We start from the raw sequence: 19,245 nt of genomic DNA, 5'->3' as shown, positions 1-19,245 counted from the left end.
TTTTTCTTGTCAGTTTTAAGTACTCATTATAGACAAGATGCTATCACCCGGCCTCCCACGACACATTTGCATAATTAATGAAGTCTCCCCGGCCACAGCTGGTGGGGTTTGGGGAACGTGTCGAGCATTGCAAGTGGGATGCTGACGACGTCCCGAGCTGTCCGCTGCCGGCGGGGTGGGGGCCAGTGGGGCCCGTGCCGCGGCCTCGTCTGCAGATGCTCTGGGTCAGAAATGGGAGGAAGGCCACGCTGCATGCCCTCCCCGCCGCCCCAGGCAAAATGCGCGCTCTTTACCCCAAGTGGAAGAAAGTGAGGGGATTTCTCCTACCGGGAGCTGTCCTTGGGGCTGGGACGTTTGGCGCTGGTGTGACCGTCTAACACTCTGCTGCCACTTGTTAGCCGTTCCGAACGCATCAGCTGGTGTTCTGTGTGGATGCGGGCAGATGAGTGGCTTCTGGGGCCGGCCTGCCAGGAGCCGAGTTTCCCTTGTTTGCAGGGGGCTGGTTGGGTCCGCCAGCGCTGCCCGCCCTCTGGGCATGTGGTCTTCTTCTGTGGCCTCTGACGTTTTGTAAATTTCTTGTCTGCCTCATAATGGCTGCTAATGAGGATGTCACAAATGCAGTCCATCCCCTGTGTGAAGATGCAGAATATTAATAAAAGGTGCACTTTTCAATTGTGTGCTACTGAAGAGTAGGGCCAGGGGAAGCCTTCTGCTGGCAGATATGCTCACGTGTCCTGAACTGCAGCTGCTTTCAGAGAGATGTGTTTTTAATTTTTTTCATGTCAGCCCAAACTTAAAAGGATCTCTTCCTTCTCACCTGAACACTGAGTTTTACGTTTTTAAGAACCCTTTCACAAAGTTCTTTCAATTTCTAGAAGTACATATTTTTTGCTTTTATCCCTCCCTTTAGCTTTGGTTGGTCAGTCGTTCATCCAGCTAATTAGCTAGCATTTATTGAGCACCTAATGTGTGCCAGACCCGATGGACACCAGGAACGCAAAGACTAATGAGACGTGGTATCTCAGGCAGTGATGTCCTATAGCAAATATTTTGAGCCCCTGACTCAAGGTGGGCAGATGTATGCTCTTCAACCTCTGTCCTTTCATCTCCAAAAAGAGAATCTGGGATCTATAATTTTTTTTTTTTTTTTTTTGCGTCCCGGCAGCCGTGGCTCACGGGCCCAGCTGCTGCACGGCATGTGGGAATCTTCCCAGACCGGGGCACGAACCCGTGTCCCCTGCATTGGCAGGCGGACTCTCAACCACTGCGCCACCAGGGGAGCCCATGGGATCTATAATTTTAAAGGTCTTTTCTAGCCCTGAAACTCAGTGTTTCCGTGCTGTGTTCAACTTACATCTTGAAAAATTCATCACAAATCCATTTCTTCAGTCCAGACTCCTCATCTATCTCTACCTGATCTGGCACCTGCCCACCTTGGAGCTCTCACTGCCTACCACTCACCAGCCACACGGGCTTCTAGTCCCCAAGCAAGGCAGGCTGGTCCCACTTTAGGGCTTCCGTATTTGGCCATCTCTTTTCCTGGAGGGTTTACATCTTGGCTCATACGTCATCAGGAAGGTCTTCTCAGAGAGACCTTTTCCAACCATCCAGCTGGGTGGTCCCTGTTCCCATCAGCGCGCTTTAACAAGCCACCAATTTTTGTTTTATTTGTTATCTGAAAGGACTTTAAAAAAATAAAAAATTATTTATTTATTTTGGCTGCACCAGGTCTTAGTTGTGGCTCACCAGCTCCTTAGATGTGGCATGCAAACTCTTAGTTGCGGCATGCATGCGGGATCTAGTTCTCTGACCAGGGATTGAACCTGGGCCCCCCATTAGGAGCACGGAGTCTTACCCACTGGACCGCCACGGAAGTCCCTGAAAGGACTTGTTTGTTGGCGTCTCCCCATCTAGAACAAATATTTGAGTACCTAACTTATATAGCAGAGGCACTATTTCATGCACTGGGGAAATAGCAGTGAAAAAATACACAATGTCTTTTGCATGGGAAAGCCCAGTGGATGAAACTAACAATAAACGTCGTCTCCCCCCTCCCCTGGCCCTTTCTCATGCACAGACACCCTACAGGCTTGGTAATCTCTTGGTAATCTGGTAGTAATCTCTTGGTAACCTGTTGTCTTAATCTGCTTGGGCAGCCATAACAAAATACCATAGACTGCGTGCCTTAAGCAACAGAGATTTACTTTCTCACAGTTCTGGACGCTGCAAGTCCGAGATCAGGGTACCAGCATGGTCAGGTTCTGGTGAGGACCCTCTCCCAGGTTGCAGACGGCCGCCTTCTCTCTGTGAGCTCACACGGAGAGGGACCACTCTGGTGTCTGTTCCCCTTCTTATAAGGGCACCCGTTGTATAGCGTCAGAGCCTCACCCTTATGACCTTTTAACCTTAAGAACCTCCTTCTAGGCCTTTTCTCCAATACAGCCACATGGTGGGGGCGGTTAGGCTTCAGCATAAGAATTTTGTTGAACAAAACAAAACATAACAGTTCAGCCCATAGCGACTATGAAGAACTGACCAGGGTAGGCGTTTGCTCTTCTAGGCAGGCTGGTCACTTCAGAGCAGGTGATACTTTGGCAGAAACTTGAATGAAGTGAGAGAATGAGTCTCACATGCTAATTCTGGGGGAAGGACTTTCTTGCCAAAGAGAACAACATTTCACAGTAGGGTGTTTAGTCCACTTGGGACTTGTATTTGTGGAGGGTGTGAGGTGAGCGTCCATCTGTTTTGTTTGTCCCTGCTGACACTCTGAAGGGTCTGCCCCTTCCCGTGGTCACTTGCAATGGCCTGTGTTTTCATGCCCTGTTTGTTCCCACTGGTCTGTGAATCCCTGTGTTAAAAACCCACCATCTTCATTGTTACCACTTTCCAGTTCCTGTTGGGTTTTAGTACTGCAGGCTTTCCTCCACGTTCCTTTTCAAAACCATCCTCCTACTGTTGGTCCTTTACTGTAGAATCAGTTTTCAAGTTTCACAAGGAAGCTCTCCCATGAGATTTTGATTGTAATTGCTTTGAATTTACAGATTAGTTTGAGCACAGCTGATCCTTTTATGATAAGTGAACGTTGTCTATATCTCCGTTTATGTTTACTTTAACATCTGTCAGAACAGTTTTGTAATTTTTTTCAGAAAGGCAGCCCTTGTAGCATTTTATGATGTTCTTTTTTGTCGTGATGGCAGTAGAAAATGATTATTAATTTCCGTTGCAGCTAAGGATAAATCCGAGAAGATATTCGCACTCGCTTTTGTAAAGCTGATGCGTTACGATGGGACCACCCTAAGAGACGGGGAACATGATCTTATTGTCTATAAGGTACGCTCTTCTGTTGGTGCAGTGTTGCTAATATTGACTGTTTCAAGTCTTTCTGGGCTTCCTGGCCTGAGCTGACATTTCCCATCTTTGTGAGAACACTGCTATCTAGCAACATTTAATTATGTAAATGAACATTTCAGATGACCAGCTGTCCCTGAGGAGAGAAGCTGATACACAATAACACATTAAGTGCTGTTTAAAAAAATCCTCTGTGTGAATGAATTCATCTACAGGAATAAGGGAAATCATTAAAATAAGCAGGTTAGCACAGGGAGCTCTGCTCAATATTATGGAACAGCCTAGTTGGGAAAAGAATTTGAAAAAGAATAGACACATGTATATGTATAACTGAATCACTCTGCTGTACACCTGAAACTAACACAACACTGTTAATCAACGATACTCCAATATAAAATAAAAAGTTAAAAAAATAAGTGGTTTAGCAAATGATAAAGAGCAAATATCATGATGGTTAAAAGGATTAAGGATCCTAAGGGGTAGAAAATATTGCACGGGATTGTCAGTTGTATTTGACCTGTTGCATCATTAAACCCACAGGCCGAAGCGAAGAAGCTGGAAGACGCCGGCACGTACTTGAGCCTGCCGTCCACCAAAGCCGAGTTGGAAGAGAAGGGCCACTCGGCGACGGGGAAGAGCATGCAGAGTCTTGGGAGCTGCACCATCAGCAAAGATTCCTTCCAGATCTCAACTCTCGTGTGCTCCACCAAACTGACCCAGAATGGTGGGTTTGGGGCCAGAAACGGGTTCGCCCCTGGAGTTTTTCTCCTTCAACCCCATCTTTCTCGTGCTCCCTGCTGAATGGAGGAGGCTTCCTTAGGTCCCTGAAGCCTGCCGGCGAGTCATTCACACCTTCCCTCCGTAATGGCCCGTGTGGATGCTGTTGGACAAGGAGAGAGGGAGAGGGTGACATTGTTCTGCTTTGAAACTCACGTTCTGATTTTATGCTAAGGATGAACCTCAAAGAGAGAGAAAGCAATGGATTTACTTTAAAAAAAAAAAAAAAGCTTTCTGGCCAAGGGAAGGGAGAAATCCACACAATTTGGAGTCAGACCAAAGCCCTGAACTTGAGCCTTGGCCCTGTGCTAATAACTCTGGGAATGACCTCGAACTAGAGTCTCTGAGCTCATTTTCCTCATCTATACCCTGGCTATAATGCCTGCCTCAGAGGGCTGTCTGAGGGCTACGGGAGCTCTAGGGGGTGAGGCCCCTACCCTCCTTGGGTCTTCCCCTCTCTCAGCTACTCATTGAGATAATTACCAGTTACCTTTAGTTTTACAAGTTGGTGTTGACGACATTTCTAGTCCCCCTGACAGCGAGATAAGGCACCCCTTGCTGATGCACTCACACCAAAGTGCGACCTTAACGCAGCATCAGATGGTGCCCAGTGTCCCCACGCTGCGGCCCGGGTGCTCGACATTGTTCCCACGGACTTGCAGCCTCCACAAGGCATGGCCGTGCGGCCAGGGCGCTCCTGATTCAGACCACACTGTCTGGTCGAGGCAGAGGGTCCTCTGCACAGATCTTACATTGAAAAATCGAGTTCACCAAATGTGATGGTCTCACAGCCGTGCAGAGTAGCTTCACGTTCTCTTGAAAGTCAGCTTGAAAATCCAATATGTTTTCCTCTCAGCCACTGATACGGATTTTGATTATTAATGTCGGTTGCTGTCGTGAATCGTGTTCCCAGGGGTTGTCCGTAAAGCTTGGCAGTAGTCTCGGATGGGCTCAAGGGACAGTCATCGTGTGGACTTTAACAGGCTGATCACAGGACAGAAGGAACCTGTCATCTGGAAGGCCCTGCGTGGTAGTGGAGAGCGCGGGTCCTGATCAGGCTTTCACTGCCTGCTCTAGTAACCTCCATGAGCAGACGGAAACCCTTCCCTGGGTCACTGTGTTCCGTGAACGCATGGGGAGGGGTAGGGAGTTTGCAAGTTTAGTGCCCAGGGAACATGCTGTCAGCAAGGCGGGTGCTGGCTTGAGACTGGGTTATAGGAATGATGACCCCGTAGGTCAGATGTTACCCTCTGGATATGGCCCTGATAGTCAACTAGCCTGACAGCTGGCTACTCCTTTTAGGGCTTCATTTAACTCAGGGCAGCCTGTCCAATGGGGCACTTAAGCTTCTGCTTTGTCTTGCCATCTTCGCTGTGTGGGAAACCACCTTCTTAGAAATGGGTCATGTTCCAAAAGCACGTTCGGAAGTTATTATTTGGAACTTGAATATATTTTCCCCATTAAAACAGTGTGTTGAATAGCGGTTAGGTTGTGAGGCCCACACACAGAATCCTTCTTAACCCACATATCCCTGGGGAAGACAACTGTGAACTAGGACATTCTCAAGGTATTAAGTCACAGTAATTTCCCGGGGAGATGTGTCCCACCTCCTGTCACCCTTAAGCTCTTTGAATCTCACCAGACACAGGGTAATCCCCTCTTTGGGACTGAGGGGCACAGCACGCTGGTCTCTCCAGTGGCTGTTGCCAGGCAACTAGGAAATTCCGATGTGATGCAGCTCACTAAGCGTGAGGGGGACACATCTTTTGTTGTTCATTTCACACCAGCCAACAATGCCTCTTTTCTGGATGGTGGCGTGTCAGGTGTGTGCAAGATGGGGCTGCCCCAATTGGCCTCTGGCATTGAGTCCCAGATTCTCATTTGAGGGAGTCATTTTTCTGAAACCATGACTTGTTACTGCGAAGTTCCATTTCTTAGGGAAAAGTGCGGCTGAATTATTCATCGAGGTTTGTATTAAACATCTCTGTTCTCAGCGTTATGCTGGATGCTTTGGGGGATAGAAAAAGAAGTAGGGGACGTGGTTCCTCTCCTCCATCAGCTTACTATGTAATTAGAGAGAGAGAAGCCATGAGGCAGAGAATTATTACGAGCCAAACTGTGGTGGTTCCCTGGGAATGAGAGGGGACATAGAGGGTGTGGGGCTGAGCAAGCTACCCCTCCTCAAAGGTGTTTGTCCACTGCTAATTTGCCCAGCTGTATCTTTTCTCAAAAGTACAACACAGAGGTGAACCTCAGCCTCCCTCTAATCCGAAGTGCCACTAACTTTACATGAATGGGATCCAGAGTATTAGCTCACCTCCATTAAAAAAAACGCAGTGGTTAAGAATCCATCTGCCAATGCAGGGGACGCGGGTTCAGTCCCTGGTCCGGGAAGATCCCACATGCAGCGGAGCAACTAAGCCCGTGTGCCGCAACTACTGAGCCTGTGCTCTAGAGCCCGAGACCCACAACTGCTGAGCCCACGTGCCACAACTACTGAAGCTGCGTGCCTAGAGCCTGTGTTCCACAACAAGAGCAGCCATCGCAATGAGAAGCCTGCGCACCGCAACGATGAGTAGCCCCTGCTTGCTGCAACTAGAGAAAGCCCTTGTGCAGCAATGAAGACCCAGTGCAGCCAAAAATAAACAAACAAACAAAAAACCAAAGATAAGCGGTACCTTCTAGCATTCGCAAAAGCTGTTTAAAAATAAAACAAACCAAAAAAAAACCCACAAAAAAAACCGCTGGTAACTCTTATGAGGTGGAAATCTCCATTAACCCTGGGACTGAGAGCGTGTCTGGGCAGGATGTAGCCCTTCTCACGACTTCACTTTCAATTAGAAATTAAAACACGTTAACCTTCATGATGAATGGCTAAAATGTTCACCTCTTTGATGGGTGGCTGCTGTTGGTCTTCCTGCCTGGCATCACACTAAGTGCTCTCTCCACATCTTGCCATTTAAGTCTTGCACCAACCCTGTGACCCAGGTAACACTGTGCCCATTGTTCAGATAGAAAAACTGAGGTGAAGGTACGTGTCCAAGGTCACATCTTGGTGGCGTGGCCCGGCTGGTGTTTGAGTCTACTCTCTTTGCATTCTAAAGACACTAGGATGCTGTCCCCTTCACACTTTCCTGTTTGTAACTCTTCCCTTCATCAGCTGTACTTGGGGGTGAGGTGATATAAATGAGAATGTGTGTTTGGCGCTCATCCCCCGTATGCCTTTTGTGTGGTCTGATCCTTGAATTATAACTGGTGTCTTGTGTTCACTGAAATTCTACCTATTGCCAAAATTATATATTTTTTTTCAGTATTAACTAGGGTTTTTTTTTTTTTTTTTTTTAACTAGGGTTTTTTTTATGGAGACAGTTTCTGTAGCAGAAGTTCATTCCCGATGAGCATAAACAGTAAATTAGATGTGCTTTGCTAACTGTGTTTTTTCAGGTAGTGGGATATTAATATGACTTCAGATGAAGACGTCCTTTCCCAGAGATGTTTTGGATTCTGTTTTCATGCCTTAAACAAAATCATTTCTCAACATTGTCTTCCACATTTAGTCTGCAAAAACCAATACGTTCAACTTGCAATTTTTCTATTAGAAAAGAAACATACAGAAACTTTTGGAAGGGCCAGGACTTGGTAAAGGTGGCAAGCTCAGTGCAGCAGGGGTCTCCAGGGCCAGGGTTCCTGTCTCCTTTGGGGACTGTCCCCTTGCATTCTCAGTACTTGAATTTATGTTGGTTATTTATTTTATCTTAAAAACCTAAGAATCTTATTCCTGAACAGGAGAAAACCCCTTGGCAGGAGCTGCCAGGACAGCACTGAATGGCCAGCAGCCTTGCAGGCCTGCTGCTCTTCTCATCTGCCTACTTGTGGCCTGGCCCTCTTCCATGCTCTGATCTGCCTTCTTGTGGGTTCGAGAGGCCGGTCCCTCTTCCGTAGGCTCCCCAGATGCCTTTTTTTTTTTTTTTCCTGGCGGTACGCGGGCCTCTCACTGTTGTGGCCTCTCCCGTTGCGGAGCACAGGCTCCGGACGCGCAGGCTCAGCGGCCATGGCTCATGGGCCCAGCCGCTCCGCGGCATGTGGGATCCTCCCGGACCGGGGCACAAACCTGTGTCCCCTGCATCGGCAGGCGGACTCTCAACCACTGCGCCACCAGGGAAGCCCTCCCCAGATGCCTTTTGAAAGCTTCCATGTGGAAATCATTTCATGGTAAATGTAGTTGGAAATAATGAATCCAGTCACACTGGGTGTCAAGGATGTTGCTAGAAAGTAATGAAATATTTACGTGGCGCACGTTTCCAAATAGGCTTGGTTCATCTGTTCAAAAAATGATTTAGAGGACCTCACACGATGGGTGAACGAGGGAGACAGAGTCCTTGCTGTGAGGAACTGATGTTCGTTTACTGTTTCCAGTGGACCTGCTGGGGCTGCTGAAGTGGCGATCCAACACCAACCTGCTGCAGCAGAACCTGAGGCAGCTGATGAAGGTGGATGGTGGCGAAGTGGTGAAGGTAACGTGGCTCCCATGCTGGTTCTGGTTGTTTTGTTGTCCTTACGGATATGAGGAGGTGTAGGCTCTGCCTCCCAAGATGGTACAGGCACGCCTCCGAGACACTGCGGGTTTGGTTCCAGACCACCACAGGAAAGCAAGTCACACGAATTATTTGGTTCCCCAGTGAGTATCCAAGTTACACTTACACTCTACTGTAGTCTGCTGAGTGCACAGTAGCATCACGTGAAAAAAAATAAGTACAATATAAAATAGGTAGCCAACAAGGACCTACTGCATAGCACAGGGGACCATACTCAATATCTTGCCATAACCTATAATGGAGAAGGATCTGGCTTTCTGAGCTAGACCCCCGACAGGGGTCCCTACCGCATTGTTCTGGGTTCCCATCGTAACTTAAAGGGAAACTTTCACAATGTCCAGAGCCCTTCATGTCCTGCAAATGTCGGAGGAGGATGTCCTCAAATTCCTTGCAAGAGTTTTAGTTGTAAACAAAAATGACTAAATAAAATATTATTCACAATTAAAAAGAAAAGAATCTGAAAAAGAATATATATATATATATATATGTACAACTGAATCACTTTGCCATACACCTGAAACTAACACAACATTGTAAATCAGCTATACTTCAATTAAAAACAAACAAACAAACAGACAAACAAACAACAAGGGAATTCCCTGGCGGCCCAGTGATTAGGACTTTGCGCTTCCATTGCAGGGGACACGGGTTCTGGTTGGGGAACCAAGGTCCCACATGCCTCACAGTGAGTGGAAAAAAACAAAAGAAGAAAAAAGTTTAAACAAAAGAAACAAAAAACCCTCAAAATTAAAAACCATGTCCATTAAAAAACCAATTAAAAAATAACTTTATTGCTAAAAAATGCCAAGCCATCACCTGAGCCTTCAGTGAGTGATAATCGACAGTCACATCAAAGATCACTGACCGCAGATCACCAGCACAAACGTAATGATAATGAGGTTGGAGATACTGCAAGAATTATCCACATGTGACGCAAAGGCACAAAGTAAGCAAATGCTGTTGGAAAAACGGCTCCAGGGGACGCGCTGGACCCAGGGTTGCCACAGATCTTTGATGGGTAAGAACCACAGTGTCTGCCAAGTGCAGTAAAACGAGGTCCGCCTGGTCCTAAGCCTTTTAACACCTAGTGTCTCCGGGATGTTGACATACGCCTCTAAGGCAACAGAATCCTTCTTGGACTCTGGTCCGGGGAGCGCGGCCTGGCTTCACTGTGGTAGAAACAGGCTTTGGAATCAACCAGGTCTAGGGTTCTGCTTCCTCTTCCAGCGGATCCTCACTGTGGGGCTGACACAGGTTAAATAACGTCTTTAAACCTTGCTTTCCCCTGCTGTAAAATGGACATAAGCAGAGTGCCTTGTTCACAGGGTCCCTGTGGAGGTTAAATGAGGTACTGGCCCCTGGGAGGCGGTCGGGTAGTATCAGGATATATCAGTATCGCTGTCATGATCGCCGTGATCGATAACCCTGGCTCTCGACTCACCTAGGAGCCCTGTCATCGATGTGGAGAGCTTCGCGGTGTGTCAGAAAGATCATAGCACTCAGTCCTGTCTTGGCCGTTTTCCTCCCATGGGGTCTTGGATTAATTGCTTAGCCTCACACAGAGCAGGCCCTGGAGCAGTGCCCTTGAATCTTCATCTGCGATAGGACAGTCAGACTAGAGTGATCGGAGGTCCCTTTGAGCGCTCAGATTTGGTCATCGTTGGTGGTTCCAATATTTTCTTCAGTGAAAGGCTCTCCTTGCCACTCCTGTGCCCAGTGACTTCTCCTTGTATGTAAGGAAATGCATTTCTGTGGCCACTGGGCTCCACCTTGGCTGGCGTGTGCAACAAGCCGGGCCACCACTCGTGGCTGCCCGAGAGCAAGGTCCCCACGGCCAGGTCCGTGTCGCCGCCTCAGTTCTTTATCCTCCGGGAGAGGTGCTTGCGGAGGGAGACGACCTTATCTCTGTGAAAATTAATTACTTAAAATGGCCTTAATTAAGCGGCAGTGTGGTTAACTTCAGTAGAAATTAATTTGCTGGCATCGCTCTCCTAAATTCATTGTATAACCGTTCAAACATATCCTCACTGATCTTCAAATTTTAATCACCTTTTCCTGGCCCTTGTCTTCTTCTGCTGGCTTGGACAATGTTAACTGCATTTTAAACTTCCCTGGGTTCTATGAATTCCCTAATTCAGATGAAAACTGGGTGAATTAAGTTAACATCACTTTAAAAGACCCACAGTTAATGAAATTGTGTCCTCTTTCATTTTTCGGTCCCTGTATCACATCAGGAATTGTATTTATGTTGAACTATTGACACACTGACCAGGAAAGTTCTAGAACCGTCTGGTTTTATTGCCCCCCCTCAGTTCCTCTTATCTAATCTATTATCACATCTTGTTGTGCATCCCTGGAGATGGTTTTCTCACCTCTCTCCCTCTCCTTCCTGTGTTCACTGTGGTACTCCCCAGGGTTGGATGACCTGTCCGGCCCTTACTTGTTTTGCCTGTTTATTCCTTCCCATTGACAGTGTATCCTAATACCCTGTAGGCCTGGAGCAGGGAATAGACTCGTCTAAGGCCACCAGGCTGTTAACAGAGCCAGGAGCAGGGGGAATCCCAGCCTGCGTGGGGCTGCTTTTGTTCTGTTGAAGGACACTGATAGATTGTGGGTTTTATTCCATTTATTCGAGACCTCCCTTCTGTGTCTTTATAACTTTTAGTGGAGAGATGACATTGCTTGATAGACTGAGCAAAGTATTTGCTTGTTTAGTAAAAGTGACATTGCTTGAGAAAAGTATTTGCTCATTTAGTAAAAAGTATAGTTTCCCATTTTAGTGGGAAATGAAAATGGTGATTGTGCTCTTCCAGCGGATGGTCTTGGAGAGAGGGTGGGTGTCAGAAGAAGTCTTTCATGGCCTTGTGTGAGGGATCGCCTTCAGGACATTCGTGTCCCTGCACTGCTGCGGCTCTACGGCCAGATACACAAGGTCCCCGCTGTCTGCTGTCCTGTTTCTGTGTCATTTGTCTGGGTGGGGCTGGTAGACCTCTTTCCCTGAACTGTGACAAGCCAGGGCTTGGCACTGGACGCTGGTGTGTCTGTTGGCAGTAACATTGGGCTGTTAGCAGATGGCAGCGTCAAGTTTTTTTTTTTTTTTGCGGTACGCGGGCCTCTCACTGCTGTGGCCTCTCCCGTTGCGGAGCACAGGCTCCGGACGCGCAGGCTCAGCGGCCATGGCTCACGGGCCCAGCTGCTCCGCGGCATGTGGGATCCTCCCAGACCAGGGCATGAACCCGCGTCCCCTGCATCGGCAGGCGGACTCTCAACCACTGCGCCACCAGGGAAGCCCCAGCGTCAAGTTTTGACCTTTGCAAAGCTTTTACAATCTGAAATGATGGGAAATGATACAAAAGTAACGAGAGGTGGTACAGGCTTAAACAATTACGGAGTGGACGGAGCCCTTGATGTCCAGGCCAGAATGCCTCCTGGTCCGGCTGGTTTCATTCCCGTGTCATTTATATGTGACGATTCTTGGCACAGACTAGGTGGTAGGTGGCACAGTGGAATAGAGTGAGGATTTTATGCCTGACGCGTCTCAGATCACTTCCTAGGTCTGGGAACACGTCCTCCCTCAGGAAGAAGAGCTGTGGGGTGCTGGATTTGCAAGGTTCCACGGCTCACGGGGGGTGGGGAGCGAGCAGTGGTTGGGGAGCAGGTCTCTGTGTTTAGTTTCTGTGTCTGCGGGTCGAACTGTTTGAGGTCCTCTGCTGGAGACATGAAGGCCCCTGAGGTTCTGTGCATGGGCTGAGCCGCCCAGGAAGATCTGGTCTAGGGATCTCACTCAGTTACACCTTTGTCCCGGCTGTGGGCCCGTCTCACTTACTCCTTTCGTTTTTAATAACCACTTGATTGAGATGTAATTCACATACCTGAAAGCACCTTTCCGTTTGTACAGTTCAGTGGTTTTCAGTGTATTCACAGAATTGTGCAGCTGTCCACACTATCTCACTTCAGAACAGTTCCACCACTGGAAAAAGAAACCCCATACCCGTTGGCCATCACTTCCACTCTCCCTGCAACCGGCTTTCTCTATGGATTTGACTATCCGGATATTTTATGTAAATTGAATCAGACAATACATGACCTTTTTTGATTGGCTTTCTTTTGCTTAGTGTAATGCTTTCAAGGCCTGTGGTGGCATGTATCAGAACTTCATTCCTTTCTATGGCTGAATAATAAATACTGCACTGTATGCACATGCCACAGTTTTTTTTATCCATTCATCAGCTGATGGACACATTTTGGCAATGATGAATAAAGCTGCTATGCGTATTTTCACACAGGTTTTTGTGTGGATGTATGTTTTCCATTCTTTGGGTTACATACCCAGGAATGAAATGTTTGCATTACGTGGTAAATGTACGTTTAACCCATTAAGGGATTGTCAGTCTGTTTTCCAAAGCCATGGCGTCATTTTACATTTCTACCAGCACCGTATAAGGGCTCTAATTTCTCTCCGTCCTTCCCCACACTTAACTATTGTACATCGTTTTGATGACAGTCACCTCAGTCTGGGTGAAGTGATATCTCACTGTGATTTCGATGTACTAATCCCAGCGACTAATGATGATATAGCCATTCTTCATTCCCTTTTACGGTCAGTAGTCCATTGTGTGTCATTCTGCCTAGTCTTGAACTACCCCATCAACAGGGAACTCATTACTTCCATTGTAGTCTTTTTTAGTTCATCTTATAATACTTCTTTCAGGGGAGAATGGGGTCAGGGTTCAAAGCCAGGTTCTAGTGTGACATAACTTTGAAGTCTCCTAATTTTTTCTAAATTAAATTCATAGTGTTTTGTCATTCTATGCTGTAATATTTCTTTGGTGAATTATAGTAGGCATAAAAGGAATTTCTCAATTACTGTTGAATAAATTAAGCTCATGGCTCTCCGCTCTGTACCCCAGTTTCAGAATCACACACCTCTTCTGTCCTTGGCCATCTGTGTCTGTACAAGATCCTTTATTATACTAGAAATTTGTCCCTGTGTGGCTTCTGCCCACTTGCTAGCTCAGGTCCCACACTCAAGCGTGTACGGAATGAGTCAGATTCGGACTTCCCAGGGTTGCTGTTGAGCTTTTTGTCCTGATGAAAGTCAGGAGAAGCGTTGGAGAGGTCTCATGGGTGGGTAGGCGGTGGGCTGTAGGGCATCTCCCCGCTGCCCATCCTCTGCTTGGCTCAGGGTGGCCTGTCTTTGTTCTGAATTCACTCATCTCAGATTTTTGTCTTGTGAATCTAATGACTGACAAAAATCCCCAAAGTCTGTAGCTTGGTAGGTGCCATTTGAGAAAGGTGGGTGTTTGCAGTATTGCCAAGGATGATAGTTCTTCTAAGCTGGGGAGAGTGGGCTGAATTTACCTCGTCTGCTGACCTTTTGTGTCTCTCTAGTTCCTCCAGGACACCTTGGATGCCCTCTTCAACATCATGATGGAGAATTCGGAGAGCGAGACCTTTGATACATTAGTGTTTGATGCTCTGGTAAGAGGCCTCGACTTTGCATCTGCTCAGCTATTACGGGACGCTTTCAGGTTGCAGCCTTTGAAGCTGGGGCGGGATCCATCACAGTAACCCTGAAAGCGCTTTCAGTTGTAAACCCAATCAAAGCAGATGAATTGAGAGGTAGAAAGTTTCTGCCACTGTAACACTGTAGTTAGGCAAATGTAAATTGTAGGGGAAGAAGTAAAGTAGCTGACCAACCTGTGTCCGAAAGTGTTAGAGCTCGTTGACTCACACAGAAGTGCAAGTGATTCAGCTGAAGATTCTAAAATGGTTTGCATTTCTTTCGCTAATGAAAATATTAATTTAACAGGTATTTATCATTGGACTAATTGCTGATAGAAAATTTCAGCATTTTAATCCTGTTTTGGAAACCTACATCAAGAAACACTTCAGTGCAACATTAGCCTACACGTAAGTTCTGTTTTGTTGTTTTAAAACCAGTACTTCTTTTTGTATATTTTTGTAAGAGTCTTTTCCATATACTTTTGCCTGTGATTCTATGTTTCCCTTCCCCAACTGTGAATTTACTGGGATCATTTTTATTATTGTTTCTCTCTTAACAGACCTAAAAATCTTGTTGAAAGAGATAGGTGATATATTATAAGATTCTGGAATAAGTTCTTGTTCTTCTCCACACCTTTTATTTGTCTTTGAAATGTTCAGTTTGTGTTTGATGAAACGGATACATGAATGCAGAGTGCCCGCCGCACTGCATCTTCCTGATGACTGTTTGATGAATGAATAAATGGTTGTGGTCCGGTATTGAGGTTATTGGTTATTTAGTATGAATAAAATTCAGTTTTGTACTTTTCAGTCTATCTTTTTGCTCTTTATTTATTTATTACCATTTTTAAGGTTGCAGGTGATTGGTTTATTTTTGTTCTGCTGGACAAAGCTGGATAAAATTGTTTTTTTTTCGGGAATTCCCTGGAAGTCCAGTGGTTAGGACTCGGTGTTTTCACTGCCATGGCCCGAATTCGATCCCTGGTTGGGGAACTAAGATCCCGCAAGCCACACAGCATGGCCAAAAACAAAAAAAGGATCTAAAAAAAATTATTTTTTCTTTTAAATTGGCTGGTTAGTGATGTTCAGAGAGCCAGAATGTTCATGTTGTGCAGATAAAACATCTGCGGGTTTGACAATTGTTTCTAGACTTCATCTGGATATTGGCTTTTAATACTCTTGCATCTCTTTCTTTTTTAATTTTTTCTTTAAATTTAATTTTTTTCTTGAAGTCTAGTTGATTTACAACGTTGTGTTAGTTTCAGGTGTACAGCCAAGTGATTCCCTTATACATAAATATGTGAGTTTGTAACATATATATGCACATATATATTGTTTCCAGATTCTTTTTGCCTTTTAAAGAGTGCCTTTCCTTTTGTTCCAGAAGCTTCGGCTCTAACTCACTAGGATTCTTACTGCTCACCCAGCTGCTCTCCGCCTGCCCTACATCCCCACATGGGCCCCTTTGGGGTCTGCTAGACACCAAGGGGAAGGTGTGAAGCCTGGTGCTGGTGCCACAGCCCTGGGACCCGGCCACCTGGGCTTATGTTACCGCTCTGCAACTTTCAAGCTTAAGTTGCTTAAACTCTGTGAGCTTCAGCCTTCTCATCTGTGCAACAGCACGGTTGTAGGTTTTCTTGAGAATTTTAATGAGTTATTACACGTCAAGTATTTGGAATAATCCCTGCCACTCAGAAAGCACCAAGCAGTAGTTAGGTTTTGTTATGATTAGAATTATTAGGGCGAGTTCCTCATTCTCTCACCATGGGATTTACTGGCATTTATTCAGACTTTTTATTGTGTGAGTTGCAGTGAAAAAGAAAGGTTTAATTTCTTTAAGAACATTCAACTTAGAATCATTCGAATCATTCGAAATGATTCTCTTTCAGGGCCAGGAAGTTGAGTCAAAGCTCCCATCTGTGTCTTGACCATACTTAGGTCAGAACCTGTTGTCCTTGGCTGTGGGACTCAAGGTCAGCAGCTCTGTCCCTGATTCTTGGGTTCTTCCGTGTCGGCTTGAGTGCATGTTTATTGCAGGGAAGTGGGTGGAGCCCCCAGTGGGCGGGGAGCAGCGTGTCCTCACCACACAGGGCAAAAGCTGTGACCAGCTTTGTGCTTGCTGACTAAGAAGCGTTTGTTTAAAACATTCTCTTCTCTCAGTGGAGAAGCCCAGTTTGCCACACTTTGGATAGTTCCCTGCAGACCTTGGGAGGGCTGATCATGTGACACCATCTCTCTATAGCAACCAGAGGGAGCCCGGGGTTTATGGGCGTGGCCTCCGTGCTGCTCTGGGTGCCATGTGACCTCCATATGTGTCACTTTCACCATTCTCCTTCTTTATTGAAAGGGGGCCAAACAGCTTTGCTCAGATCAGATTTTGCACTTTCATTTCAGAAGATCGGAACAGTGGTAAGGTCACCGTGCTGCATTCCAGGTCGCCTAGCTGGCGTCCCCCTGCCTGTGACTTTGGGGAGAACGGTGCCCTTATTCTCAAAGGTGGAAAACGAACATTGGGGAGCTTTGGGCAAGTTACTCAGTGGGAGACACAAAAAGTACCATTTTATTGTTAAGTTATGATGGGACGGAGTTGAGAATTGGTATCCTCTCATTCAGTCTGTCCTCTGCCAAAAAGGAAATTTTAATTTCGGAAAATAAATATTCTTGTCGTGTTTTGGTAAACTAGCAACCCCAAGTAGTTCTTCAGCCATTGGAATCTGAGTATTTTTGCCTTGAAATACCAGAGGAGATAATTGTGGTTCACGCAGTTCTAACCCAATCATGGAAGGTTGTGTCTGCGCTCACGAAGTACTTTCAGCCTTCTCCGGCCCAGGGGACATTCGGGTTCTAAGTGTCATCACAGCCAGTCTCTCCTCCGCCTCTTCTAGGAGCCTTGGTTAGGCTAGAGTCTGGTCCAGGTAGTTTCTTTCTGTCTTTCCTTTGATAAATCTGTAGCCTTTCTTTGCAAAGAACTCCAAGAGAAGAAATTAAAGATGACTGGAGGCGATGGGCATTACTTCTTAGCCCTCCGACTCTCGCAAAGCAGGAGCTCCCCTGCCTGGGCAGTTAACGGATCAGAGTGACCGGCTCTGGTCCAAGCGAGGAGGGAGGGAGGTGTCAGCTTCGGGGACGGTTCTTCCAGAAGACCAGCAGGACAGGCTCCTTCTGTCCACAGAGCTGCCTTGCCCAGAGCTGGGTCAGACCTTCCTCCCACTGAATCGACGTGCCGTGTGGTCCGCCCCTCTGAGCTGGTGCCGAGGAGGTTGGTCTTTCTGCCGTTACAGGTGGCGTGGCTCGCGTGGACTCGGGTCTTTTGACTTCCAGATTTATTTTCTGGTTCTGGGTCATTCTCTTTGCAAATCATTCCTTCTTTGTATTCTTTTCTTTGATTAATCTATTGGAAGGATTTCCAAAATGTATTTCTATGGAATGTATATTTCTTGGGATATTAATAAGGTCTAAGAGTAAAAGGTGTGTGTGGTCCACTCAGTTTGGGACAATAAGTTAAACCGAGTGAAACAGGTTTTATGCCAGGACTTGAGATGTTCTGCCGTGCCTCGGGAACCATCAGGAAACATGTATGGGACAATACCTTTCTGACGTCAGGGCCAGGGGAGCCTGTGGGAGGGGGATCTCTCTGGCTTCCCTTCCTTAGGACATACTGGCAGGAAGGCTTCTATGGTAGTCTCTCATTTCTTGAGTTCTGCAGCCTGATCAGTGTTAGAAATGACTTTGTATCCACTCAGTCACCCCAAAGCCTTTTTATTGTGATTTATCAGTAGAATTGTGACTCTTAGAACCGTTCCGAGGTCATCCAGAATCCAAGTTACAGTTGCTCTTATGAGTGTCTTGTAATAATCTCGAATAACAAGCTAGTGCATGCTGGCTCCCAGCTTAATGGGAAATGCTGTGAGTGCCCTGACAGGTTATTTTTATGACTCTGATGAATATTTAGAAGCTACAGGGAAGTGCTGTTGATTACACAAAAACTTGGGGAGTGGAGAAGTTTGGTTTAGGAAGTAGTCTTGTTGGTTGTTGTCATACAGGTTTTACATATGCTGCTAGTTTTTGGAGAGTTACGGTGTAGCCCAGTACACTAAAAGCTGACAGTATACTGCAGTTAATTTAATTCTTCTTTTATGATTTAGAAAGCATAGCTTGAGGGTCATCCTTGTGAACAGTGATTATTAGTTTATGGGCCAGTAGTGGTAGCAAATGTAGACGTTTGGACAGAATCAAAAGCTGATTATTACCATTACTGCCTCTATCATTTGAAAATACCATATGCTCAATAGAAAAAAATGAGCATTATGAAAATAGATATGTCTGTAGAAATCCCTTTGATTTTCGTTATTTAGCATTGGGAAAGCTAGTTTACCTCCCTAATCCTGGGCTTCTCCATCTGTAAATTAGGGGTAAAACTCATCACTTGCCTTATAGTGTCGCTGTGAAGAATAAATTATAGAATACATTTAAATGCTTACAAAAACATCTAAAACTTAGAAAGTTCTTGTTAAATGCTCAGATCTCGCTCCTCTGAGAGTTATTATATGGGTCGCTTTTAATCTGCTTGAGATACATTTCACAATATGCATATACTGGTAAGTGTGTACCCAAATAAGAAGAACCCACTTGTGTATTTTTGTCCCAGTTAAGAACTGAGATATTGTCATCTTCTGGACTTGTTAACTTGTGTTTCCATTATGAACAGGAAGCTGACGAAAGTTTTAAGGAACTACGTGGACAATGCCGAGAGGCCAGGAATCAGCGACCAGCTGTATAAAGCCATGAAAGCTTTAGAGTACATCTTCAAGTTCATCGTGCGCTCCCGGATCCTGTTCAATCAGTGCGTATCACCGTGCTGGCTCTCCGGTGGACTTACAGGAAATCCTTTCCTTCCTTCCTTTTCCTTCTCCATCCCCCTTCCTCTTGCTTCTTCCCCTTCCTCTCGTCTTTCTCCTTCCTTTCCCTGCTGTCGAGCATGACACAGCAGTAACAGATAACAGTCCCGGGCTGGGTTTGC

General features: G+C 46.1%; 1 protein-coding gene across 2 annotated transcripts in view; it reads left to right on the top strand.

Annotated features, from left to right (window-relative positions):
- The window catches only part of DOCK1 (dedicator of cytokinesis 1), a 527,045-nt gene that overhangs the window by 99,071 nt on the left and 408,729 nt on the right, over positions 1–19,245 (top strand). For both annotated transcript variants that reach the window (XM_060033849.1, XM_060033848.1), the window contains exons 17-22: positions 3,227–3,330; positions 3,889–4,072; positions 8,542–8,639; positions 14,112–14,201; positions 14,533–14,633; positions 18,934–19,068. In XM_060033849.1, coding sequence (XP_059889832.1) covers positions 3,227–3,330; positions 3,889–4,072; positions 8,542–8,639; positions 14,112–14,201; positions 14,533–14,633; positions 18,934–19,068 — 712 coding nt within the window. The remainder of the gene's footprint in view (positions 1–3,226; positions 3,331–3,888; positions 4,073–8,541; positions 8,640–14,111; positions 14,202–14,532; positions 14,634–18,933; positions 19,069–19,245) is intronic.

The sequence above is a fragment of the Delphinus delphis genome, chromosome 16 (genome assembly GCF_949987515.2).
Source record: "Delphinus delphis chromosome 16, mDelDel1.2, whole genome shotgun sequence".
In the NCBI taxonomy this organism is placed as follows: Eukaryota; Metazoa; Chordata; class Mammalia; order Artiodactyla; family Delphinidae; genus Delphinus; species Delphinus delphis.
The sequence above is the reverse complement of the archived record's forward strand: the minus strand, read 5'-3'. Positions and strand labels throughout refer to the sequence as shown.